This window comes from Suncus etruscus, chromosome 4 (assembly GCF_024139225.1).
Source record: "Suncus etruscus isolate mSunEtr1 chromosome 4, mSunEtr1.pri.cur, whole genome shotgun sequence".
NCBI classification, from domain to species: Eukaryota; Metazoa; Chordata; class Mammalia; order Eulipotyphla; family Soricidae; genus Suncus; species Suncus etruscus.
The window spans coordinates 28,067,368-28,094,969 of NC_064851.1; the positions used below are offsets into that span (position 1 = coordinate 28,067,368).

General features: G+C 35.1%; 1 protein-coding gene across 1 annotated transcript; it reads left to right on the forward strand.

Annotated features, from left to right (window-relative positions):
* The first annotated feature begins 224 nt into the window (after positions 1-224).
* LHX8 (LIM homeobox 8) lies at positions 225-27,602 on the forward strand. The gene is made up of 8 exons (XM_049772084.1): positions 225-299; positions 621-782; positions 4,640-4,761; positions 6,932-7,152; positions 7,615-7,718; positions 14,625-14,720; positions 22,244-22,427; positions 27,526-27,602. Exons 1-8 carry the CDS (start codon positions 225-227, stop codon positions 27,600-27,602), a joined length of 1,041 nt encoding a protein of 346 aa, XP_049628041.1.

Sequence of the window (27,602 nt, forward strand, 5' to 3'; positions counted from 1 at the left end):
TGCGTCCCCGTCCCCATCCCCGTCCCCGGAGCCCGCCACGGAGGCTGCGCGCCCGCCGGCCCGAGACGGCCCGGCCCGGCCCGGGCGCGCTCGGGGCTTCATTAAGCCGCTGCGCCAGCCCGGACGCAGAGGGTCCGAGCGGGCTGCGCGCTCGGGCTCCGAACGTTTGTCTGTGTTTCTTCTTCCATTCGTTCCCCGCGCCCACCCCGCAGCGTCAGGGGCCCATGTCGGACGAGTGCGGGCGCACTGCAGCCCTGGCGGCCGGGAGGACGCGCAAAGGCACCGGGGAAGAGGGCCTGGTGAGTTGGGGCTGTTGGGGAAGCTGTTGGATGCTGCTGGACCACCGACCCCACGCCCCTTCCCGGCTCCCAAGTTTCCCTCCCTGTTCCTGGGGGGAATTTGGGGGAGGGAAAACACTGGGGAGGAGCTGGGAGGCGCCCACGAGGGAGCCTTGGAGGTCAGGAGTGGAGAATTCCCTCGGGCGCGTAGCGGATCTGGGACTTGAACCTGGAGAGGTGTCGGGGGGGATGCGCGGTGACCTGCAGGGGGTGGTTAGGGAGAGGAGGAGGAGAAGGAGGGGTCTAGAACTGTCATCCATTGCGCCTGGCGGCTTCCCGCAGGTGAGCCCCGAAGGAGCAGGGGACGAGGACTCGTGCTCCTCCTCGGTCCCGCTGTCCCCATCGTCCTCACCCCGGTCCATGGCCTCCGGCTCCGTCTGCCCTCCCGGCAAGTGTGTGTGCAACAGTTGTGGCCTGGAGATCGTGGACAAGTATCTTCTCAAGGTAGGGAGAAGCCTGGGGACCCTGGGAATTTTGGGGGGGAAAAAAGAGAAAAGTTGATTTTTTACAGTGCCTCTTCCACCCAAGTTCTCCCTCGAGGTTGCAGGATTTCACAGGGAAATATCTCGGTCAAGGGCAACACTATTGCTGGGAGAGAAAGGCGACTGTGTTGTTTGCGAATAGCTTGTGCGCGGTGGTTTGCAGATGCAAACCCCTCGAGTGGGTTATACGCGCCACCGACCTTAGCGATAATGGAAGTGGGGGGGAAATTCTTGCCCTTTACGGAAAAGGAATTTTGTCTGGTTTTTATTTTACTGAGTCCGGAATTATGGTCCCAGCAACCTCCATTTCATCCCTTAGTCCTATTTTTTTAGGGTTTCATATCGGGATCCGTATAGACTAATTCCCCCACTACGGAGTCTTCTTTCGTCAGAGCCACTGCATAAAATTATAGTCTTTTTGAGAGATTTTTTTTAAAAAGCCATAAAAATGTGTTCTTATGTTTATTTGCAGTAGTCAGTCGAGATTTTTCTAAAATAAAAGTTGGTGAGGGCAGTGGCATAAAAATTCGCTCCCAATGACTTTCTCCTCTTATCAAGTTTTCAATATTTAAAGATCATCCATTTTTTTGTTGTTGTTGTTGGTTGGTTGGTTTTAACGTCACCTCCTGAGCAGAGGGCTGAAGGATGGGATTGCATGTAAAGTTAGAGCGAAAGAGGAGAGAAAGGACAATGTCTGGAATGAAGTTCTTCAAGTGGTGGTTTGAGAGTTGACTGTCTGTCTTAATTTGTTTTACTTCTTTCTAAAAATACTGTTGGGGGAATTTGGAGTAAAATTCTGGCAGGCCTTATTTATCCATGTCATTGCATGCAGGATCGTGGTCCCATGTGTCTTGATTCTAATACCATGGGCTTTCAACTTCAATAGCTTTTGAAAACCACTATTTAAAAATAATGATCTGCCCTATACTGAATTAGTAGCAAACTGATTCACTTTCTGTATCTTCCCCACTAGCCCTATGCGGGGCTTTTAGAAGGATTAATTATGAAGTATATAAGGTCAAAAGTCAGTTAGATTTCTACTTCAAGCAGAAATTGTACCTGGAAACTGGTCGGATAACCTAATATAGATTCAACCCAGATAAAGAATCTTAAGTTTTGGTGATAACATTAAGAATCAAAATCTTAAGCTGGTTGTTTAAACCCAAAGATGGCAAATAAATGTCTCTTTAAATTTACACTCAGTAGAGTGTTTTCAGTGTTTCTAGATCAGAGTCTTTTGGGATATTTCAAGTATTTTGGATAAAAACTAGCTCATTTAATGAGATATCTCCTAAGCATAATCTTTAAGAATGTTACTGAAATTATAACGACTAATATTTATAGTAGAGGGGATAGTTTTAAAAATTTATGAGGTAATGAATTTTTAAGACATGAATTCTTAACATGTCCTCTAATAGTAAGTTTCTAGTAGTTATTTTATGCTAAATATATATTAATATTTATAAGATACAAAATATCTAAGCTATCTAAATAAGTTACCTGAAGATTTTCTTCACAATCAAATGAGTCCTCACAATAATCTTTTTTTCTGTATAATATTTTACCTTTCTTACATGTACTACCACAAATGAAAGTTTGGTACTATATGATTGAATTTATTATCTCTTGAGTTTGCCTTGTTTCCATTTTGATTCTTCCAGATAAGCTTGAGATCGATTTGAGTCACAGGCAAGATTAACAAATAAATGGAAATTGCTAGACCTAATGTAGCATTTGGAAGCTTAAGAGTTTAATATAGGAAAAAAATCTTCTTCTGAGGCAAGCAAAATGGAAATAGAACAAAAAGTACAAAAAAATTAGATATATCTTTAGTCTGGACTTTAGAACCTTGTTTGTGTGATTCATTCATTTGGATTGGTACTAAATGCATATATAAATGAATAAGAATTAGATCAGTACTAGCTATTAGGATGTATTTATATTTTCCTGAAATTTTTCATTTCTTTCTCCCTTGAAAAAGAAATGAAAAATTAAGGGGAGGGGGAGAAAAACAGTAAACTTTGAGTGAAGGTGGCAAACCATGCATTAAGTCTGATTTAAGAGAATTACAGGATGGCTATGACTACCATGAAGCCTGAGTCTTCTTGTGCATAAAACAAAACAAAACAAAAAGCAGAAACAAACACTCTTCCCCCAATAATATAGAAGCATAAAAGCTTCTAAACAAGGGCCGGGTAGGTGGCGCTGGAGGTAAGGTGTCTGCCTTGCAAGCGCTAGCCAAGGAAGGACCTCGGTTCGATCCCCCGGCATCCCATATGGTCCACCCAAGCCAGGGGCGATTTCTGAGCACATAGCCAGGAGTAACCCCTGAGCGTCAAACGGGTGTGGCCCAAAAACCAAAAAAAAAAAAAAAAAAAAAAAAAAGCTTCTAAACAGTGGCATACCAAGGAAATCTTTGCTTCTAAACTTTAACTTAATTGGGCCCTTTTTAGGAAAAATGTTGAAGCAAAATATTGATTTCAGAGACAGTATCCATTATTGATATATTTTTATTCCACATTGTTTTTTCTATTTTTATTTTATTTTGCTGTTTTTCGTGCCTTCTTATATAATAGCATGTAGCTGTTTTATATGAAGTCTAAAAGCTTAACAATTTTACAATTTCACTGAACAATATATACTTATAGCATTGGAAAGAAAAACATAGTTACAATTCAGTCAGTGAAAATTTTTCCTTTAGCTTTTTTATTTTTTTTAATTTTTTTCCTTTAGCTTTTTTAAAGGAATCTTTTTAACATGGAGGAAAAATCTAATAGTTGCTAATTTTATAAAGCATGATAGTCTTTATTAAAATATCTTCCAAAAGATATATTTCACAATTGTTTTCTTTCTAGTGTCTAAAGTTAGACATTACATCCATTTATAGACTACAACTGATGTTTTTGTTTCTTTGCTGTCCTTTTGCATGAAATTTAATTAAACTTAGAGCTATGTCTTGTGACTATTTAGCAAGAGCAAACTTTAGAAGCTTGCAATACTCAATCCTTTTTTTAAATCATTTCTGAAACTAAAGCTGTGATGTTTACAGTATTAGGACAACAGCGTAAAGTGAGAATAATTATGACTTATTTTCTGACTTGACAATATTTTATGCTTCTGTTAGAAAATGTAAAGTCAAGTGATTTTAACACAATTTTGTGCTTATTGTAAATGTAAAAGATGATGATTGAATGCTCTTTGTAAAACTAGTAAATCAGAAATTTTTTTGATTCAGTAACTAAATCAAGCAGTGTTATTAAGCTCTAGTGTTTATTAATGTAAGAAGGGACTGAGGATGCTGCTGTGGTAATTTTTAAATCTACCTTAATTTATTTTGCTACTAAATTGGTTTATATCTTTCTTATTAAAAAATAATTTACCACTTTCATTTTTACTGCTGCCCAATTTCTAATTATCTAGCCAAAAAGTAGATTGAGAAAATGTATGACTTCTTTACCACATTTCATTGCACAAGTACTGTGGTTCAAGTTCTTTCATGCGACCAAAATTTTCTCTGCTCATAAATGTTAAAGAAAAAAGTGAGAAAGTGATTACACCCATATTTTTCAGGGTTAAAAAAGTACAATTTGTGCAAAAAATAAAACAAAATGTAGATATGATCTTGTAATGTTTTGGTTGGGGTCTAAAAGAAATAGGTTTAGATGCCTGTCTGCAAATGCCACCATTTAAAAGCAGCTATTTAGAGCATATGTTTTAAAATATTAAGGAACCAGTTTTTAAAAATCACAAAACCAATGACTGATCAGATTTTATGGGTTATTTGAGTGGCTTCTCATTCTGTCTCATTTTTGTTCATAGGTGAATGACCTGTGCTGGCATGTTCGGTGTCTCTCCTGCAGTGTCTGCAGAACCTCCTTAGGAAGGCATACGAGCTGTTATATTAAAGACAAAGACATTTTCTGCAAACTTGACTATTTCAGGTACACTGTGAAACTATTTAGAAAAATAGCCTCCAAGAAATTATAATTACCCCTCCAAAAAATCCCTGCAAATTAACTTATTTTTTCAATTTTATTTACTGAAGCCTGAAAGATTTGATACTAAGAATGATTTATAATTTTGATAATTTATTTAGAATGAGCATAATTATGTTTTATGAATGCAGTGTACAAAATATTTAAAATAGTTACATCCATTTTAAGGAGTGAATACCTATGATTATAAAAAGAAAACTTACTGCGCATAAGCACAGATTAATAAACATGAGATAACAAAAACATATTGTAACGAAGACACTAGTTTGGGGAGAGTGGTAATTCAAAATAAAATAACTATCAAAGGTGAATAAAGTTTATTTTTTACCTGGCATTATCAAAGCCAGTGAGTTAGTACAGTCCGAACGGCACTGCCTTGCATATTGCCAGTGCTGGTTTGATTCCTAATACTATGGTCCTCTGAGCTCTCCAGGAGTGATCCTTGAGCACAGAGCTGGGAAAAAGTCCTAAGCACTGGCTGGTATAGTCCCAAAACCAAAAATTGTCATTACCAGTTTATTATACAATGCTGATAAAGTGCTAACAGTTTAGAAACTGTGATTAAAAACATACCATCCAATGAACTGATTATTCCACTATCAGAAATACACCAAGATTAATTGAGCTGCCTACAAATTATGTTTATTTGGCATTTCTTTATTTTATGAAATTATATTTGAGATATTTATTATAACATTTTCTCTGTGTGATCCTTTGTAATTATTTAGATGTAAAGTTTCCTCTAGGATAGAACTCTGTTCTTAATGGATACCTGCCCTGAAAGTTAAATTATCCCAAAGTGTGACTTTTTAAAAAATTGCCATGTTTATTAATTTGCATTTCCAAATGAAGAAAAGTGTTCATTGTGAAATTGGGAAATTAATACTACGTAGCAAACGTTGTAATTCTAATTATGTTGTTTATACTCAATTAAAAAAACTGATTTCTGAGAGTTTTGTGTTTGAATAAAGTTGCTAGTTAATTTAAAGTTCTTCATGAAACCCAGAGACCTTTATCAAGTCACAGAATTTATAATTATCAAAACCATATATTTCTCATCAACTTTGCTCTCTATTTCCTAAAAAAAAATAGTAGCAATTTTCTTCTCAGTGAATTTTCTTCAATGAAGATAATAATTTTAATTTTTAAATTATTACTAACAGCTTTTTGGATGGTTTGGTTTTAAAGACTTATCCTTAGTTCTTAAGGATTAGTTCTTAAGTCCTTAGTTCTTAAGGATTTTTTAATACTTCATATTAAATGATATTCTGAAATTTATTTTTAGGATTTAGGTTTCAGATTAATTTAAATAAATTAATAGTATTGTTTAAGGTTTGTAGACAGATAAATAATACTTTCCTTGTTTATAGATGTGCCAGGTTGTGATTATGGCAGAAGACATGACAAAGAGAAACTATTCACTTAGATTAGGAGAAAATAGAAATATTTTCATATGGTATTTTAAGGTAACCTAAATTTGATGTCCAATTTTTAATAACATTCCCCTATATTTTGTGGATAGCAATGCCAGAGCTTGTTCTCCAAAGGAAATGTTTATGAACTTTATATCTGCATCCACAAGGTGAACAATTTCTGTTCTCGTTTTTAAAGTAATAACAACTTGAAATGTTTATGTGTTTTAACTTTCAAACATTTAAAGCATTTTCCAGTGATCTCAGCTTGTTTTTATTTAGTCATGATATATATCTTTACTAATATACTTTTGTGCTTATAGGTTTTTAATCTAAATTGTGTGAGCCTGTATAAATCTTGACTAGCCCAGTCTTTATAAATGCACTGATATTTGTTACAAGTGGAATATTGAAACTTATCTTTCATTTATTTTAAAAGAAAATTTCCACTCTTGCTCAAGTCAAAAAGGGAAGTCTTTGTTTTATAAACAGGGTTGAATTATGACTCCATCTCAAGTCTTGATTACTACCATATTGACTTTTTAGGAAAATAATTGATTCCTGTTTCATTTTCAGAAGATTTTAGATACTTAGTTTAATCCGATGAGTAATATAATGTGTTAATTTAATTTTAGGGTTGATGAATATCTTACCAAGCATTGAAATATTTACACCCCTCCCCCCAATCCTTTTATTTACTGTAGAAGGTATGGAACTCGCTGCTCTCGCTGTGGGAGGCACATTCATTCTACTGACTGGGTCCGGAGAGCCAAGGGGAATGTCTATCATTTGGCATGCTTTGCCTGCTTTTCTTGCAAGAGGCAACTTTCCACAGGAGAGGAGTTTGCTTTGGTGGAAGAGAAAGTACTCTGCAGAGTGCATTATGACTGCATGCTGGATAATTTAAAAAGAGAAGTGGAAAATGGTAAGTATAAAACTTAAAATATTTTGCATCTTTTGGGACAGTAATAGAAACATTTTTTTTTGTTTTGTTATAATGCAGCAGTTTATGGAATCGACTTGTGGTAAAACTCATTAAGTGCTCTACTGTGAATGATAATCTCCATCTGTTTACAGGAAAAGCCTTAGGGTTTGTAGAAATCTTATGCTATAGTTTCAGGCTGCATTCTTTAAAATTCTGTTTTGTTCTTTATAATCTCAATTGTGATTATATCTTTGTATTTGTCTTCCTAATGGATGAACCTCAGATGGCCACTTGCAACTTTTTTGCACTTTTGAATATGCAAATCAACAAATGGAGCACCATTTCTACATATAAAAATGTATACAATTTTACAACAAGCCAAGATATGTAAAATACTTATTGAATGACCAGTGGACTTAAGTGCCAACATATCTAGTGGATTTTTTTTTTCCCCAAATGCAGGTAATGGAATTAGTGTTGAAGGTGCCCTCCTCACAGAACAAGATGTTAATCATCCAAAACCAGCAAAAAGAGCTCGGACTAGCTTTACAGCTGATCAACTGCAGGTAGACATGACAAGAATTTATGATTTTTGAAGTCCTTCCCCACCAAAATAAAAAAAAAAGTCTCCCACTGTCTAAAAGTGTCATTACGTTCTCAAAAAGTTTAGCCTGTACGTTATGTGAAAATAATTTGAATGTATAACTTTATTGTACTAAGATGTTTGTCATTATTTCCAAAGTCAAAACATGGTAAGTAGTCTTTTGAGCTTTGTTTTCCTACAGTCTTTTGGAAGAAACAAACCATTTATCTGTCCTGACGTCCTGATAAAATTTGTTGATACTAAACATTTACATGACTACATGTAAGTGTGATTAGAGGCAAAAACATTTTGATACTCTTTAACATAAAGCCATATAATAGATTGTCTAAGGGGAAACTAATATGTTCATCTTTTTAAGAAACCACACAGAACAATTTAATGGACAAGATGATGTGTTCCTTGAGCAGGAAAGGATTGAATGTATCTTACCTTAAATAGAAATCTACTGATTGTCTCCAATCAAGTAAACGCTTTCTTGTTTTTAATAAGAATGAAAGGTATAAAAGAATTTGGTTAAAGGTTAGAGAATTTGGAGGTTGAATGTCTCCTCTGAAAAAAGGGATTATTTTTGCCTGAGTTGCCCTCAATATAGTTGTAAAGTTTGATTTATGCAAATTGTCAAGAAAATAATTAACTGTTATTGCTTTATTGTAAATATACATAAAATGATTATTTGACACTTTTTGGATAAAGGTGTGTTTTCTAACAATATCCTGATTAAATATGTTTTATGTTAAGATAAAGTAGAACATTTTGAACATTTACTTGTCTCGTATTCCAAGGTGCTTTACTCAGTATCTACATAAACTCAGATTTTTAAAGAGCAGTTTTGCAATTTAACAAATGAAAGTAACCTTTGAAAATTTGTATACTGTAAGACTTTCAATAAGATAAATTATATTTAAGATAAATATAATAGTATTTCGAGGGAATTTTGAGAGCAATCAAGAAAAACATCTTGATGTTTTCATCATATTCTAACTTATTATTAATCAAAATCAATATAGCATTAAAATCTAAATCCCTTATATAACATTTCCAAATAATTGTTTTTGTTTTATTTATTCCTAGACACCATGGTCAGTAATAAATATATAAAAGATATTAAAAATATATTTTTATATTAATCTACCTTTTAGCAGATACCTCATTGGGCTGTAATGAAGATCATGTAAAAGTCCAGCATATAGAAGTTATCTACGGGAGATCAGTAACAATATAAAAAAAAAGTTAAAAAGTGACTGAATTAAATATAAATACTAATACAAATATTTTTTAAATGGAGGTTGCCATTAGCTGTTGGATGTACTTTCAGTTACAAAGTTTGCAACTTTTTGTCTTTTTGTTTTTGTTTAATTTGGGGCCATGTCCTGTGGTTCTTAGGGCTTATTTCTAACTTTGTACTTGGGGATCACCTCTTGTGGAGCTCAGGGGACAATATAGGGTGCCAGGGATCAATCCCAGGTTAGCCATGTGCAAGGCAAATGCCATACCTCCTCACTCTAGCCCCAAAGCTGGTAACTTTTAATATGAATTATCATCAAAATTACAATTGTGAAAAATTGATCCAGGTTAGGAACATAAATGATCTTATACAGGAAAATAATGATAAAATGTTATATTTGATTAAGGTCTTTGTGTGCCAAACCCTAGCAAATCATTTTTTTTATTTATAATATCTCTTGAACCCAGTTAGGGTACCATGTCTAGCAATATTATTTAGGGATCACTCCTGGTGGGATTCAGGGTACCATGGATCAAATACCCATTTCCCACATGCAAGTGCCTTATCTACTGTACTCAGCCCTACTTAAACTCATATACCAATAGAAAATGACAGAGAAGAACTTTGGACCCTGTTTCTCAAATCTGTGATCTTAATTTGGGGGAGGAGGCATGTTGAGCCACCCTCAGTGGTGCTCAGGGGCTACTGCTTGCTCTTATGCTCAAAATTTACTCCAGCAGGTTCAGGGGACCAGATAGGATGCCAGGGATTGAACTAGGATCAGCCCATGTAAACAAGGCAAACATTATCCTGGCTGTGCTATTACTCTGCACCCGTCATCTTACATTTTGCTTGGCCTCCCAGGGGACCAAGAATGAAACTATCTTAACAAAATTCTACCTAATGAGCATCATTAATGAAAACAAGAGTGAGAATCCAGGGCCCGGAGAGATAGCACAGCAGCGTTTGCCTTGCAAGCAGCCGATCCAGGACCTAAGGTGGTTGGTTCGAATCCCGGTGTTCCATATGGTCCCCTGTGCCTGCCAGGAGCTATTTCTGAGCAGACAGCCAGGAGTAACCCCTGAGCACTGCCGGGTGTGACCCAAAAAAAACAACAACAAAAAAAAAAGAGTGAGAATCCAGGTTTATTTTGCAGATAGCCTTGTCATTTCAAATTGCATATATCCATAAACTTTTCCATTATATAACAAAATTGGATCATTCATGTTTTTAAAATGTATATCAGGGTCACAGTTTTTAAAAGTCAAAAGTATAATTGAGGGCCCGGAGAGATAGCACAGCGGCGTTTGCCTTGCAAGCAGCCGATCCAGGACCAAAGGTGGTTGGTTTGAATCCCGGTGTCCCATATGGTCCCCCGTGCCTGCCAGGAGCTATTTCTGAGCAGACATCCAGGAATAACCCCTGAGCACCACCAGGTGTGGCCCAAAAACCAAAAAAAAAAAAAAAAAAAAAAAAAAAAGTGTAATATGTTTTCAAATCACATTCTTTTTTTTTTTTGTTTTTTGTTTTTTGTTTTTTGGGTCACACCCGGCAGTGCTCAGGGGTTATTCCTGGCTCTACGCTCAGAAATCGCTCCTGGCAGGCTCAGGGAACCATATGGGATGCCAGGGTTCTAACCACCATCATTATGCATGCAAGGCAAACGCCTTACCTCCATGCTATCTCTTCGGCCCCTACACGCATTCTCATTTTGTTAATATCTGTCTTATATGGATTACTGAAACAAATGAGACACAGACCTTATCCTCAAGTGGTTCTTTATAATTTAAGAACCAACGTATGCTGTAGATTACCCTCCACCAATATCACCCCCTCATGATAGATTTTTAAAAGCTTTAAATCATTCCACTTTACTAGTCTCTAATAAACAAGACAGTATACCCTTATCATCAACTTGGCCTTACGAAAACATTGAAAATATTTAACTAGTATTTGAATTAAACAACATGATAACAAATTATAAGTAAAGGAAATTAAGGTCCTTTGAAAAGTATCTCATTTGATGAAAGGAGAACTGAAATAGAAGGTGTTAAGTCAGATAACTTTCCAGGTCCTACTTTATTTATTTATTTATTTATTTATTTATTTATTTATTTATTTATTTATTTATTTATTTTAGTTTTGGAGCCACACCTGGCAGTGCTAAGGGGTTAATCCTGGCTCTGTATTCAGAAATTACTCCTGGCAGGCTTAGGAGACCATATGGGATGCCAGGTATCGAACCAAGGCTGGCTGTATACAAGGCAAATGCCCTACCCCCTGTGCTATTGCTCTGGCCTCTAAATTCTTCTTTATTTTTTAAGTTTTTCTGAAATTTTTCTGTAGAAACATAAGAAGAAAAAACGTTAAAATACAATAAAAATATTTTGCATTAGCCAAAATATTTCAGATGCATTATGCAGAACTGCTATTTAAAATGCACCTGACAGAAACACTTTTACATTTTTCAATTATTAATCATGCCAAGGCTAGCACCTACTTTAATGCTGCGTTATCTGATGGAGATAGCCATCTGTTACTCTGAAGGCTCAATATTTTTGGTAGACTTCCTGCTTTTAAATGATACTTCTACAAAAGATTACTCCTTGTCTCATTAATTTTCCTGGGATAACATTGGTTGTCTTCTCTACATTACCTTTGGAAATTCCTTGTTATGATCAACATGCTAAAGTAAAACATATTTACTCTATATGATAAATGAGAACATATCAGAAGAGTAGGATGAGATTTGACATAATTAATAACTGGACAATAATGAAATAAAAATAGAACTCAAGATGGTTATTTGTGAGACTAAACACAGATAAGCACATCTTCGTTTTCCTTAAAAAAACTTTTAGTTCTAAATCATATGTTCATTTAATTTTTGCCATGGTAAATAATAAATTATTTAATGTAATTTGATTGTAATTAAATTTGTGTATTTGAAATGTGTTTATTAAAAGCATGCCGTTTTTGTTGGATCCATTATTGATGATGACCTGATCAACTGTTTTCCTTTTTTGAAACATTAAACAACGAAGACATACATTTTTGTTCATTCTTTTCTCTCTTTAGTCTGCTGTATGTTCAGCTTTCGTTAAAATTAACACTCTGTGGACAGGAAGATATTACGATGACACATTTGGAAAAGGAAAGAAGAATGATGTGAACTGAAAGATTATAAGCTTTTAGGCAGATTCTTTTATTTTTTTCCCTAGAGGGTGGTGGTTCCATAGTGGTTCTGGGGAAAACCACCAGCTAGGCTCATGGTTCAGTGAAAGAGCATGAATATGTAGTGCTGCTTGGGCTCTGCAGTACTGGAGATTATCAAGTCAATGTGAGTGAGCCTCCAATGCAGCAACCTGTGGTGCTGTGGAGGCCCAGTTTTACCAGATATTAAACCAAAGCCACATGCAAGACAAGTCCTTAATCCATGTACTGTCTCACTGCTCCCATTTGGGGGGGGGGTGTTGTTTACTTTTTACAATATTTGAGTTGTCCTTGGTAGTGCTGAGTTCATTTTTGGTTCAGGGGTCCTTCTTGGAGGTGTTTAAGTAATCATATGTTGATCCATATGATTATACTTTTTAAACAGGGGTCACTCAATTGCAAGACATGTGTCTTAACTCCTGTATTCCTAAATTATACATTTTTTAAAGTAATATGGGCAATATAGTTTGATAAATAACAAGGAATATCTTGTTTGGAGTTATCAGTTATTTTAAACAGAAATTAACTGAAAAATTATTTAAAAGCTTCATTAATTTTCCTGGGATAACACTGATTTTCTTCTCTACATTATCTTTGGATATTCCTTGTTATCATCAAGATGCTATTTTTTGGATTACCTGGTGGAGCACCTAGCGGTGGTCAAAGTTTACTTCTACCATGTTCCTCTGGGATTGCTACTGGCAATGTTATGTGGTAATGGAGATTGAACCTGGCCTCCCTGATACAAATATGCACACAAGTCCTTTGAGCTATTTCCCCTGCCCCTGTCATAAACTGTTAAAGGCATAAACTCCCTACAAGAAGGAAAGTTTAATTTCTGCATATAAAGAACAAGATATTTTTTTGTTTTTATTTTTGTTTGTTTTTGGGTCACACCCAAAAACAGCGCTCAGGGGGTTACTCCTGGCTCCACTCTGAGAAATCGCTCCTGGCAGGCTCGAGGAACCAGATGGGATGCCGGGATTCAATCCAGTGACCTTCTGCATGCAAGGCAAACACGTTACCTCCGTGCTATCTCTCTGGACCCTTTCTTAAATTTTTTTTTTTTGATTAGAACAAGATATTTTCTATATCATTAAATATCTCACTTTTGGCTACAAATAACTAGACTTATGAAAATGTTATTTACTAACTCTGACAGGTGCAGTGTTTGAAGGTAGTATTTCTTGAGAAGCATGGTGGAGAATGCATTTAGTTGTGCCAATTGGAAAGAGTGTTGATGGGCATGGTGCTTAAGTCTTTTACTAGATTGCCCTCTATCTTATGCATCACAGGCATACATCTAGAACAATCATGTTGGATACCATACTTCCCTCTCTAATTACTTATAATACTTAACATTTTCTAATTCCTCAATTAAGATATATTGAAAATGGAAGTTCAGTATGAGCCCTTTTTCTGAAGAAAAAATAATCTAGAAGGCATGTATTGAGCTCTATTTAATTCTTGTGCTTCCAACCCCTGCCCTCTCCACATCCTTCCTCTTCCATTATAGGTAGTTACTGATATATTTGTATATTTATCTCAAGAAATTAAGTTTAGGAACAATATTTTACTTTTAATTTTGCTTTTTTTTTGTTTCTGGCCATACCTGGATATGCTAAGGGCATACTCCTTGCTCTGCTCTCAAGTCTTATCACTCTTATTGGGACTTGGGAGAACTATATGTGGCACTGAGGATCAAACCTGGATTGGCTCTGTACAAGACAATCTCTTTACCCATTTGTAATAATCTTTCTCCAACCCAAGGAACAATATTTTCTTGCCTCAGAGCTTTGAGTACTTAGCTCAATGGTCATAATCTAAAGGGTTTCCATCAGAATTATGCAGACACTTTTTTAATAAGTGTTTAGATTTGAGTAAATTATATGAGTCAGTGGATTGATGGATATCTTTTATGGTTCAGAAATTCTCTTGTATAGACAATGTATTTAAAACTGATGATGATGCCATAATTAAATGAATTTATCATTTGCTCTGTATTATTTGTATATATACAAATATACAAATTTGTATATATTGTATACAAATCTATATACAAATTTGTATATATACTGATGAAAATTGTAGGAGGGACACTGAACATGTTTAACTCAATAGAGGTTAGAATTAAAAGAGATATATTTCATGTATTCTTTATAATTTTAGAATTTTTTAAATAAAAATAAAAAGCAGGGACTCAGTCATTTAAATTTCAGCTTATGGGCTATAAGAATAGAAAGAAAAATAGGCTTATTTTTAATAGCACATGTGAGAGAAGTTGGAATGTCGAAATAAACTGTTTTCGAGATCAGCAAAGCAATTTTGTGTAAATTCACAGCATATGCATTCTTTTACTTTTATAAAACACAAAAAACTGAAATTCTTATTTTTTAGCTGCTTACTACTGACATTTCTTTTAAAAATCAGGTTATGCAAGCGCAATTTGCTCAGGACAATAACCCCGATGCACAGACACTTCAAAAACTGGCAGAAAGAACAGGCTTGAGCAGACGTGTGATACAGGTTAGTGTTTTAAAGGTTAGTTAAACAAAATCAAAGGTTCTTTTCTAGGTTTCTTGATTGTGTATCTTTCTCTTTTTTTGGTAAAACATGTCTAATCATTAGCCTTCCACTTTAGGAATTTTCGTATTTTAAACCAGTTTTTTTTTAAATTATTTGTTTGACCTGAGTTACCATTTGTTGAATGACGCTTTGTACATTTGTATTTCAGTAAATTTGTAAGTGATGTTTGTATTTTAGTTTCATAGCACTTTTAAAATTTTCAAGCTAAAAAAAAGAACAATTTCAAAAAAAATCTGATTATGATGCTATTGTTGATTACTTTTTCATGATTATGTGTGTGTGTGTGTGTGTGTGTGTGTGTATGTGTGTGTGTGTGTGTCTAGGGGATGTTGATGACTTTTGTTAAAGATATAGGTAGAGTAGCTGATATAAACATAACTAGAGGAGGGGTTCATTAGAGAAAAATCTATTGGAATATAAGATTTATATTTGAAAATTTGGGTCCAGAACAACAGGTAGGGCATTTGTCTTGCATGCAGCCAACCCGGGTTTGGTCCCCGGCATCCCATATGGTCCCCTTCCCACCTCCCCAGCCTACCAGGAATGATTTCTGAGTACAGAGCAAAGAGTAACTCCTGAGCACCATTGGGTGTAGCCCAAAACCAAAAAAGACTTATATTTGAAAAATTATGAGAGAATTGTTGGACATGAATTTGCAGAGGTATGAATGTAGAGATCTCTTCTGATTATGAGAAAATCATGATAGGTGATTGTAGTAGAAAAGGGTGGGTAACCATACATTATAACCGTACATATATTGGAGCTCAGTAAAGCTAAATCTGTTAGGATTACTGACCAAATTTATTTTATAGGGAGATTTAATTGGAGACAGTGGTCTAGAATTCATTTGAGAAGGATTTAATGCACTACACTCTGATAGCAGTTTCTGTCTTGTCAAACAAGAAAAGAACCTGGATATTATAATATGAAGTTAGAGAGCTGTCACAGATAACTCAAATTTGAAATCACAGTATTTATGGTAGTGATGCCCACTGATAGGAGTATTGAAGTCAGAACAAAACTCGATTGATGGGGAAGGGAAGATAAATTCCCTTTGACTTTGATAAGCACACAATAAAGGAATAAATAAACATTTAAGTAGATATTTGAAGGCATAAACATTTAACAAACATCTCAAAGACTATGAAATGTTTTTTTTTGTTTGTTTGTTTTTTTGTTTTGTTTGGTTTTGGTTTTGGTTTTTGGGCCACACCCGGCAGTGCTCAGGGGTTACTCCTAGCTGTCTGCTCAGAAATAGCTCCTGGCAGGCACGGGGGACCATATGGGACACCGGGACTCAAACCAACCACCTAAGGTCCTGGATCGGCTGCTTGCAAGGCAAACACCGCTGTGCTATCTCTCCGGGCCCAAGACTATGAAATGTGATAAAAATTTCTTTAGGAAAAGATTACAGGCAGTAAAAAGTGAAGAGTAGACTACAGTAAGATAGCAGGATAAGAGATTCTCTTTAAACAGAGTAAAGGCCAAAGTTGAGGAAAAATCCTGTTAAATAGAAGCAACATAGAATACAAAGGAATAGAAGTGGTTTACTGAATTGAAAGTGGAGATATGGAAATGATTGTGAATATTAGTTCCAGGTTAACTAAATTAATGTAAATAACTAGCTAGATGAAATTTAGTGGTGGGAAGACAAAGAATAATATTTACATATATTTTACCTTTTATATTGTGTGGTTGATGAAAAGTTTCAATTTATTCTTTATCTAATTCTTATTAACCCTAAGGTAATTCATACTAGGAAAAAAGTCTACACAAAGTAACTTATAAATAATCTCATATGACTATGGCTTCTCTAAAGATGTAGATTCCCAAAGGAATTGGAGATACATTGGAATGAGACTGAGAAGGCAAGTCCCATGACGTTAATCCTTCCAAATGACTTTTATTCCCTCCAAATGTCTATTTATTTCAGAGTGTCATATTGGGTTTGTGTATATTGGGGAGTATAAAGGCAGCACCCACGTTGTTTGGGGGCTATGTTCTGTGGTACTCTTTGTGGTACTCTGAGGACTTGCAGTGTCTAGATTGAACCAAGGTTGACTGCATGCAAAGCAAGGACCTTGACCTCCATGGTATCTTTCCAGTTCAATATCTTCAAAAGAATGTAATCAGCCATAGAGACAGTAATAGACATATTGCTTTTGCACTGAACAAAGTCAACCAGATTCCATTCTTAGCACTGCCCCTAAGCCCCACTAGTACTGACCTCTGAGCAGAGGTAGGAGTAAGTTCTAAGCATCTCTGGGTGTCTCCCATCCCCATAAGTAAATAAAAAGAACAAACAAGGAACCAATTTTAAAAGCATGGTGCTTCTTTTTTATTTTTATTTTTAGAAAGGCTTAAAGGTCAGGAAACATTTAGAAATTATGCACTAATATTAAAGGCATCAGGATATTTATCTGCTGAGGAAAAGATCAGGAGATAGTAAGAAATGGAGTTGTATAAAAGAATAAGTATTGTTAAATCTAACTGAAAGGCTATTTTGCAGAATTAGGTCTCTGCAAGAGAACACTGGTGAATGCATATTCCACTCATGAAGAGCTTTTCAAGCTCAGTGTGAAATGCTATAAACCACATAGATTGTTCTTTGATTGTCTTGTGCTTGGAAGTAGGCTTCCTGGTTTAGATTATCCATACTCAGTGGACTGATGGTTCCTTCTTATTTCAGACACAATATAATTAGTGAGAGTTCCTGCCACAAGTCAAATTCATGATTTCTATATTTTAGATCATTTGGAAGTTGGAAGCAAAGGAAAATGGAAGATTTTCTGAAATTTTTTCTTAGTATTTATAGAATCCCAGATAAACATCATGTAATGTCCAGATGGATCAAGTCACCAATATTATAACAACAGTATAATTATTAACTTGATACCAAACATTAAACCTTGAAGATTATATGAGACCTTTTTGTTTGTTTGTTTGTTTGTTTGGGGCCACACCTTGCTGTGTTCAGGGGTTTCTCCTGGCTCTGGGTTCAGAAAGCACTCCAGAGGGATTGGGGGACCATATCTGATGCCAGGGATTGAACTCAGGTCAGCTGTGTGCAAGGCAAAAGCCCTACCTTTTGTGCTATTGCTCCAGTCTGGATGGTGGCTTTAAACCTGTGAAGAATGAAATACTTTTGATAGTAAAGAGTACTAGCAACTATATTTGTAAATATGCATATATATATATTACAATTAACTATACAATTAAATATATAGCCCTGAGATCAGAGCAATAGTACAACGGGTGGAGCGGTAGCCTTGCAATTAGACAATCCAGATTCAATTCGATCCCTGACATTCCATACGATCCTGAGCCTGCCAAGACTAATTTCTTAGCAGAAAACCAGGAATAACTTGTAGAGCACCACTGGGTATGGTTCCAAAACTATATATATATATATATACACATACGTATACATATATACAGATATATGTGTGTATGTATTATGTATATATATATATCTACAAGCTTAAGTTTGCTGGATGTGACTGATAAAGCAAGTAGTCATTAAAATTAAAGGAGATGAGTGATTTACTTTTAATATTGTAAGTCACTGTTATTAAAGTCTTTTAGATACGTCCTTTAAATTTACATTTTTTCACATCAAAAATATTGAAATGAAAACATTATATATACACCTATATCTTGCATATTTGTTCAGTGGTTTACAGCGGATAAATATATAGCAGTGGGATTATTGAGTCAAAGGATAATTATATCTTTGTAGAGTCTTTAATGAGAGCACAAAAGAAACGTAGCACGTTTGCACTCATTTTGCTAGGAACTATTTAAGAAAGTTCACTTTTTCCAAATCCACAGGAACCCTGAATAACTCTTATGAAGTTGATCCTGTATTTATAATTTTAAAAACACTGTGATTTTCTCATTTTTCTATTGGCATATTTTAATTGCTTTCTATAAATCATATTAAACTTATGCAGTATCAGTTTCCTTTTAATTAATTTTCTACATATAAGTGTTATACTTTTAATGTATTCAGACCACCCACTTCTTTAGGTAGTTTTGGCCTCTTTTTAATGTTTCACTGCCTAGGGAGAATATAGATTTATTTCTTGAACATTTATGTTTCCATTTATTTATACCTAAACTTGGTTTACACATAAATTTAAATTTTTGGAATTGAATTTTGGTAGATATGAAATAGGGATTTTTTTGTTTTGTTTGGGTTATTACTAGGGATTACTCCTGACTTTGCATTCAGAAATTATACTTGGTGGTACCCAGAGAACCATCTGAAGTGTGGAAGATGAAACCAGGTCAGCTGCACGCAAGGCATATGTTCCATCTACTATACTATTGTTCTTTCCCCCAAGAATTTTCCTCCAAATTATTAAATTTCCCTACTCAGTATTATGTATTTATAACCCAATAATTTACTGTTTGCTTACTCACTAAATTCTTATCTTTGACTCTTTGGACTTTATAAAGATTATTTTCTCCATTAGCATTTAAATTTCATAATGTCTACATGGGCAGTTTTCAGCTTATGTAAATTTGGAATTTAAAAACTACTTAAAGTATATTTCTTAGAAGAAATTTAACTCAGGTTAGAGGTTTGTAAAGCAGAAGGAGGAAGTTTCTAGTCAGTAAGGAGTGTCGAAAGGACTTTGATTTGATCTGAAGCCCAATAGCCCTCATGTGAGTTATTTTTTAATGTCTGAAATTCTCAGCTATGTTTTGCTGTTACTACAAATGATACCTGTGTTTGAAAACCTTTTCCTGCCTTACTACCTAAAGATAGATGGCCCAAGGAATTATTTGAAATGGTATTAAGATAAATATTTGCTGTTTATGTTCTATCTTCTTATGTTTATTTCCAAAGTATGGTCTGGGATTTTTTTCTTTCATTCAAAAGATGGGACTTTTAAAATTGAATAGTATGTAATATATATTTAATTGAAACTCATGAGACTTTGAAGAAACTCTGAAAACCTAGTATCCTGATTATTAAGTTAGATGTAGCTTTCTAAGATTTGACACTGTCATAATTAGGTAAGACAGGCGGCTGCATCTTCCTTATACATGTTAGAGAATGCATGAGTATCATCTTAGTTGGGTGAGTGACTGACAGTGGTGACACTGGAGCCTGCAGACAACTGAAACTGCAACTGCAGACTTTAAGTGTAGTCTCTATATTTATTTGAGTAGAACAGTCTAAATAACTGTCAGGTAAGTTGTGGGATCTACTTCTTTGATATATTTGTGACTTTGTACCTGAAACATTCAAGCCTCACTTTTTACTCTCTAGCACTGTCTATCACATTATAGTATTATTTATTTTTACTTATTTATTTTATGGGTCACACTGGTAGCACTCAGGGGCTACTCCTGGCTCTGCGCTCAGAAATCACTCCTGGCAGGCACAGGGAACCTTATGGGATGCCGGGATTGGAACCACCGTCCTTTCTGAATCAGCAAGGCAAATTCCCTACAGTTATGCTATCTTTCCAGCCCCATAGTATACTATTTTTTATTTATTGGTTGTTTTGGGGCCACACTCAGTGACACTCAGGGGTTTGTTTACTCCTGGCTGTGCGCTCAGAAATCGCCTGTGGCTTGGGGGACCATATGGGTCCCTAAGATCGAACCGAAGTCTGTCCTGGGGTCAGCTGCATGCAAGGCCAACCTTCTACTGCTCCGCTACCTCTTTGGCCTGGGATTATAGTATTTTTAAAAGATCAAATCAGAACCCCTTAAGTTTGTGTTTGCCAGCCCTCTTTGGAATCCCAGTTAAAGCGACACCATTTATTCAAAATCAGTCCAACTTTTTCTTCCCTTTCATTTTAAAGCATTTTTTGTTATTTTGATTTTGTTTCACACCCAGCAATGCTCAGAAGTTACTCTAGACTCTGCATTCAGGAATTACACAGGATGCTGCTCGGGACCATATGGGATGCAAGGGATCAAACGGGGGCTAAATTCATACAAAGTTAATACCCTATCTGCTGTATTATCAAAATAAGTTCAGCCTTTTCTCACCTTCTTTTATTTTATTTTATTTTATTTTATTTTATTTTTATTTATTTTATTTATTTTTTGGTTTTTGGGCCACACCCGGCAGTGCTCAGGGCTTACTCCTGGCTGTCTACTCAGAAATAGCTCCTGGCAGACACGGGGGACCATATGGGACACCGGGATTCGAACCAACCACCTTTGGTCCTGGATCGGCTGCTTGCAAGGCAAACGCCGCTGTGCTATCTCTCCGGGCCCTCTTTTATTTTTTTAAAGCTCCTTCCTCTGTTCCTTATTATTTGGTTATAATTCCCTTGCCCATCAAATGACTGCCCCCTAACCTAGACAAAGTTGCCTTCTCTTAATCTTTTCTTTCCTGCCTCCCCTGAATCAAATGTTCTTTTTCTTCTTTATTTTTGGCTTTGAGTCCACTTTAAGAGGTGCTGAGGGATTACTCCTGAATCTGTGCTTGGGGATCACTCTTAGTAGTATTATGGGAATCAGACGAGAATGCCAGTGATTGAACTCAATTCAACCATGATTCCAAATGTTCTTACTCTAAATAGTTTCTATTCATGATAGAATTGTTCAAGTGAGAGAATATAAATTCTCTAATATTTTAATACTATTATGCTCTATAATACAGGTAACTAAAAACAGAATTCTTGGGTTTTGCTTAAATAACGATATTATTTAAAAAATAAAGACAGAATTCTGGGCAGTTTTAGCTTTACTTATCTTGACCTGATAAAATCCTACTTAACATGAAATTTTGCTTTCTTTCATTTTTTTTTCTCTGTGGACATCAGAGTGTAGTTAGCTCTTTATGTTCTATGGACATAGGTCTGTTTGTATTTTATTCTACTTAAATATTGCCAGTTTTCTTATAAATCTGACCTTAATGCACATTTTACAGAATAGCATGTACATTCCTCAAGAAGAGAAATAAAGCATGGCAGGTTAAAATGTGATTGGAATAATGGAATCAAGTGGTTGGCAAAAAGCTTTAGGTTCACAGTAGGGACTTCAAGTATTTGAAAAATGGTTTGAAGCAAGTCCAGCAGGTGTCTACGAATACATTTAGTAGTTGCTTTTACTTAGTTTTGAGTAAAAGGGCCTGTTTTTCTTTTTTCCCCCTTTGGATGCTAAATATCAATATAAAAAGAAAGGAAACTTCAAGAATTCTTAAATCCTTCCCACCATCTCTTTTTTCTTTGCTTTATTTAAAGATCCGGATTTAGTACAGAATAGATTCTAAAGTAAGTCAACCTTAGAATTTGATTATATGAACAACAAGAATGACCATTATTTGCTTTAAAAATGTTTTTTTCTGTCAACAGAACTTTCTTAAAGCTTTAGATGGTTCCTTTGTTTATATGATAGAGTAAGTGCGGTTGAATTTCTTTTAAGAAGTTGAGTGGATACTATACTCAGAAGCAGATATGTGACACTGCTGTAATCCTTTTCATCTCCCTCAGGTGTGGTTTCAGAATTGTAGAGCACGCCACAAGAAACATGTCAGCCCTAATCACTCCTCCTCTGCCCCAGTCACAGCAGTCCCACCCTCCAGGCTGTCTCCACCCATGTTAGAAGAAATGGCTTATTCTGCCTATGTACCCCAAGATGGGACGATGTTAACTGCGCTGCATAGTTATATGGATGGTAGGTATCTCAGCACTTAGCAGCTGTCTACCAAGGAATGAAGAACTGGTAACTCATAGTATTCGACTATATGATAAGGTTCACATTTGAATAAGACCAAAGTAGAAAAAGAAAAATACTGTAAAATAAGCAGAACAATCCACACATTTCTATTTCTAAGGTGTTTTTAAAAGATAGGTTTACTACCTACTTTACAGATAAAAAGCAAATATTAGTTAATGATTTTTCGTACTTTATTTTCACTTAGAAAAACTTGATTTTAATTGATAAGTATGTAACTAATTTATTTTCCTATGTTCAGAGAAAGTATTTGTAGGGTTTTAGGTTGTGGTTTATCAAATTTAATTAACTTTTTATCAACATATAACAAACATAAAGAACAGTGTACACATAATAAGCAGTTTGGTGAGTTGATAAGGAGCATAATCACATAGTTATGCATATAAAGTCTTATTAGGCCATAATTAGCATCCTAGAAGCCTCTCTTATGTCTCTTTCCAATTGTAATCTTCCTCCAAAGAAACTTCTTGATTTTTAAAATCAATGTTCAGTTTTGCCTGTTTTTTGAGCTTTATATAAATTGAACTATAGAGAATATATTATTCTATGTCCTTTTCATTAGCTTATTCATAAGGTTCATTTGTATTATAAGAACTGGTAGTTTTTATTATCTAGAGTCCCACTTTAAGCATATTCCATAATTTATTCATTTTATGATTGCTATTTGTATTATTCTCCATTTGGGTCTTAGAGTATGCTGCTATGGACTTAATTGTATATGTCTTTTGGTGCACATTTATTTATACTTCTCATTGGTATGTACTTGGGAGTAGAATTTAGGGGTATAGGCCACAAACATAGTTGACATCAGTTGATTCTGCCAGTTTTTTATAGCAGCTAAACAAGTTTAAGATTGGACCACGAAATTTCAGGGTGCTCCACATCCTCTATTTGGTATGGGATAAAATAGAAAATTTAGCTACTTTGATTATTATATAGTACTATTTTGGTTTAATTTGTTTTTTTTTCTTTATGACCAATTAAATTGAGCATTCTTCATGTGTGTATGGGCTTCTATAAATAATTTTGGATGAAAATTCTATTTATGTCTTTTGTCCATGAATCTGTTAGCTTTTCTATTTTCTATACCTTTGATTTTTTTGTTGTTGTTGTTGTTGTTTAGTTTTTGGGCCACACATGGCAACACTCAAGAGTTATTCTTGGTTCTGTGCTCATAAATTACCAGACAAACTTGGAGGAGCATATAGGATGCTGAGTTGGCCACTAGCAGGACAGGCTCCCCACCTGCTATGTTATGGCTCTGGCCCCTTAATTTGTTTTAATTCCCACTACCATCTATATTTAGTGATTTGTCTTTTTCTGTTCTCTTGAATATATGTTTTGTTGAGAACAGTTCCAATTTTTATTGTTCCTTTTATCATTGAAAGTGCTTATTTTGTGACCAGTTTTTTTTTAAACAAATGTCCATTATTACCAAGAAGTAATGAGAATACACCTCTTCTTTTATCTTATAGGAACATTGTTTTACCTTTGACATCTATATTGAGAATTCATTTAGAATTGAGTTTCGGATATGGAGTGAGACAGGGAAGTGCATTTTTTTGTTATATGGATGAAAATACTGATTTTTCAAATGTTTTAGTGTATAATATTTATCTTTATTTTATTGATCTCAATTTTTACATTGTTAAGTAACTATTTGCATTATGCTGGGTCTATAACTCTTAATCTCTCACAGTATATGTTTTTCTACTTTATATTTTTCCAGTTGATATTGCATGTCAATAAATTGTTATCAGTTTATCAATTTCCACACAGTACAAGAAAAATTCTTCTTGATATAATCGATTAGGTCACTGTGTAACCATATTTTTTCCTGTTGTGCTTTTTGATCAGTGGTTTTGTTTGTTTTGTTTTATTTTGTTTTGTTTTGTGGGAGGGAAGACTATTTCAGACCCTGTTCAAGGCACCAAGATTAGAACCTGGGCCTCCTACATACAATGCATGTACTCTAGCCCTCCTCTCTACTTGCTACTCATGCTCTCTGTGTTGCCATCTTAATACGTCTTTTAGATAAGTGTTTCTTAGCCTTTATCTGGTCTTTTTCCAGTCCCTTTTTGATCATGTTTCTCTCCTGCAGTTCTTGCCTGCTTAATCTCTCTCAATAGGCCTCCCATTTATGCAGTTTTCATCTGTGCACCCTTGAAATATATATATTTATATGTAAATAAATATATATATCCTCTCTCTCGAGAAACTGCTGAGATCATGAACTGATTAAGTTTTTCTATTTTATTTATTTATTTAATTTAGAATTTGATTTATTTAGATAACATTTTCCCATTTTCTAGAATATTTTATTTAGTAACCTTGCACACTTTTGTTAGCTTTAGTCATATGTATTTATTTTGCTACAAATTTGATTTGGTTGCAAATATTCTTTCCTCTTAAAATCTAGGTTGGTGGCTCTTTTCTTTTTTCTTTTCTTTTTTTGTTGGTGGTTATTTTCTTTCAGTATTGTAAAGTATGAGAACATTTTCTTTATTCTGACTCCCTTTATTTCTGATGTCTAGAATATATAATATAATATAATTAGTTAACTTGACCCTATTTGTTGTTGAAGTGTGAAATGTTTTCTCTCCAGTCCCCCAACCCAAATTTTTCACTTTGTTTCTAGTTTTCTATTTTACTATCCTTTGTTTTGGTGAGGGGATATTGGGCCACATCCCTTGGGCTCTGGGGTTACTCCTGGCTCCCCTTTCAGTAATCACTCAGGAGTACCAGAGTTTGAACCGGAGTAACTGCATGCAAGACAAGCAACTTACCTGCTATATTATTTAGCCCTATTTCAGTATTCTTGGACATGCTTCTTTTTTGTTTGTTTGTTTTTTTTTTGTTTTTGGTTTATGGGCCACACCCAGAGATGCTCAGGAGTTATTCCTGGCTATGCACTCAGAAATCGCTCCTAGCTTGGGGGACCATATGGGACACCAGGGGATCAAACCCAGGTTAATCCTAGGTCAGCAGCTTGCAAGGCAAACACCTTACTTCTACACCACTGCTCCGGCCCCTGGACATGTTTCTTGAATATAGAGTTTAAGTCTTTCATTATTGAAAGCTTCAGCATTTATCTCTTCAGCTGTTGTTACTTCCCAGATGAAAAGGATTTCATTATTTGAAGGTTTTGATCCTCCATGCTTCAGGCTTTGTGTTTTCTTCTTTTATCTTCTAGTTCACTAATTTTTAATATCTAATATGTTTTAAAATTTATTAGTTTGGTTAATATTAGTTACTATAGCTTCAATTTTAGAATTTCTCTTTTTTATTTTGTTTTGTATTTGGATACCTCTAATGGTGCTCAGAATTTATTCCTGACTGCACTCAGGGATCACTCAGTGTGAGCTGAGTGCCAAGAAACAAAGCCAGAAAAAAAAAAAAGAAAGAAACAAAGCCAGGTTGATGTAAACCAGGAAAATACCCTACCCAATGCACTGTCTCTCCAGCCCAGAATTTAATTTATTTCTTAGCTTCCACTTCTATTTAGGACTCATCTGTTTGCTGCTATCTTCTAATTAAATTATTCTTATTAGGAAAACATTTATACTAAAGTTTTAATGACTCTAATATGCGGGCTATTTGTGGATCTACTTTGTTTTTCCTATTTGTTTTCAGCAATATATGCTCTTATTCACCTTCTTATTTTTTATGTTTTAAGTATTGGGTATAGAAAAATTAGCTTATGAGGGGCCAGAGAGATAGTACAGTAGGTAAGGCACTTGGCTTGCACAAGGATGATCAGTTTTTATCCCCAGCATCCTATGTGGCTTAATAAGCCCTTCCAGGAATGATCCCTGAGTGCAGAGCCAGGAGTAAACTCTGAGCACCACAAGGTGAACTCCAACATCCAAAAAAACAAAAGACAACAAACTGGAAATTTAGGGTCTGATATCTTTCATCTCCTACCAAAATATCAGAGGAGTTAGACTATGGTTAAAATAGACATAATCCTCTCAGCCTCAGAGCCTCAGGAGGACTAAGGATTTCATATTTCTGGCTCATAAGTCCTTGGATTTAGTTTTTAGTGAGCTTCCTGAAAGCTGTGTTTATTTCATTTTAATTGTGGTTGATTTTTAGTAAATCTTCTCTCACTGATCCCTGTTTATTAATTTTTATTTTATACCAACTAACCAAAATCTAACTCATGAAAATTCTGCTAAATCTTGCAGAAGAACAAACTTTCTGCAAACAGTTTTTATGTTAAAACTTTTGTTTTAAATTTCTTTTTAAAACTGTTAACTGGCCTTGGTATGGATAAGCAGTTTCTCTCTTTTGGAACTTGGTTTTTCAAGTTCTTCCTATTTTGGTATATTTCAGATGCCTTCAAGTGTGTGTGTGTGTGTGTGTGTGTGTGTGTGTGTGTGTGTGTGTGTATTTAAATTTATATATATATATAGTATATATATATATATATATATAGTGTGTGTGTGTATTTAAATTTGTCTAGCTTTCTTAGTAGCTAAGAAGGAACTTCAGTTTGAAGTGGGAATTCATAGGGAGTAGGAATTTTATTTTAAATTTCAGTTAATGAGAAATCACAGAGTATATCATTGTTGCCATTTATTTACACTGTCATTAAAATTTTGTGCTCACCCTGTGAGTGACTGTAGTGTTGCCTGCGTTAATTTTTTAAAAATATTTAGGAAGATGCTGGTAATAAATGGATGTATAGGGAGAATACTATGTAGCAGCTTCTTATGAAAGCTTGTAATGTTACCACAAATTTACTTATCTTTCAGAGATTGAAGGTAAAGTGCAGTGAATGGGGTATAGAAGGAGAACTTTGAAGCGGCAAAATTTTGTGGCCCCAAATAAAGATTTGGGAATAAACTGCTTCTGAATCCTTGTTTAATCCTATAGCAACTGTATTAAGTTAATGGTACTGCTAAGGCCCATAGAATGAGTATAGCTGGGTGCCCTCAACTATAGTCATAAACACATTGTCTTGATTTGTTCTTTTTTTTTAATCAGTTTCATTGATCCTCGAAAACTGATACAAAAATTTCTTTCTATTTTGTAGCTCACTCACCAACTACTCTTGGACTCCAGCCCCTGTTACCCCATTCAATGACACAACTGCCAATAAGTCATACCTAA

Coding starts and splice junctions, on each gene's coding strand:
- LHX8 (XM_049772084.1), top strand. CDS start 225: ATGTCGGACGAGTGCGGGCGCACTGCAGCCCTGGCGGCCGGGAGGACG. Junction 7,153..7,614: donor AAAAAGAGAAGTGGAAAATG/GTAAGTATAAAA, acceptor CCCCAAATGCAG/GTAATGGAATTAGTGTTGAA. Junction 22,428..27,525: donor GCTGCATAGTTATATGGATG/GTAGGTATCTCA, acceptor TCTATTTTGTAG/CTCACTCACCAACTACTCTT.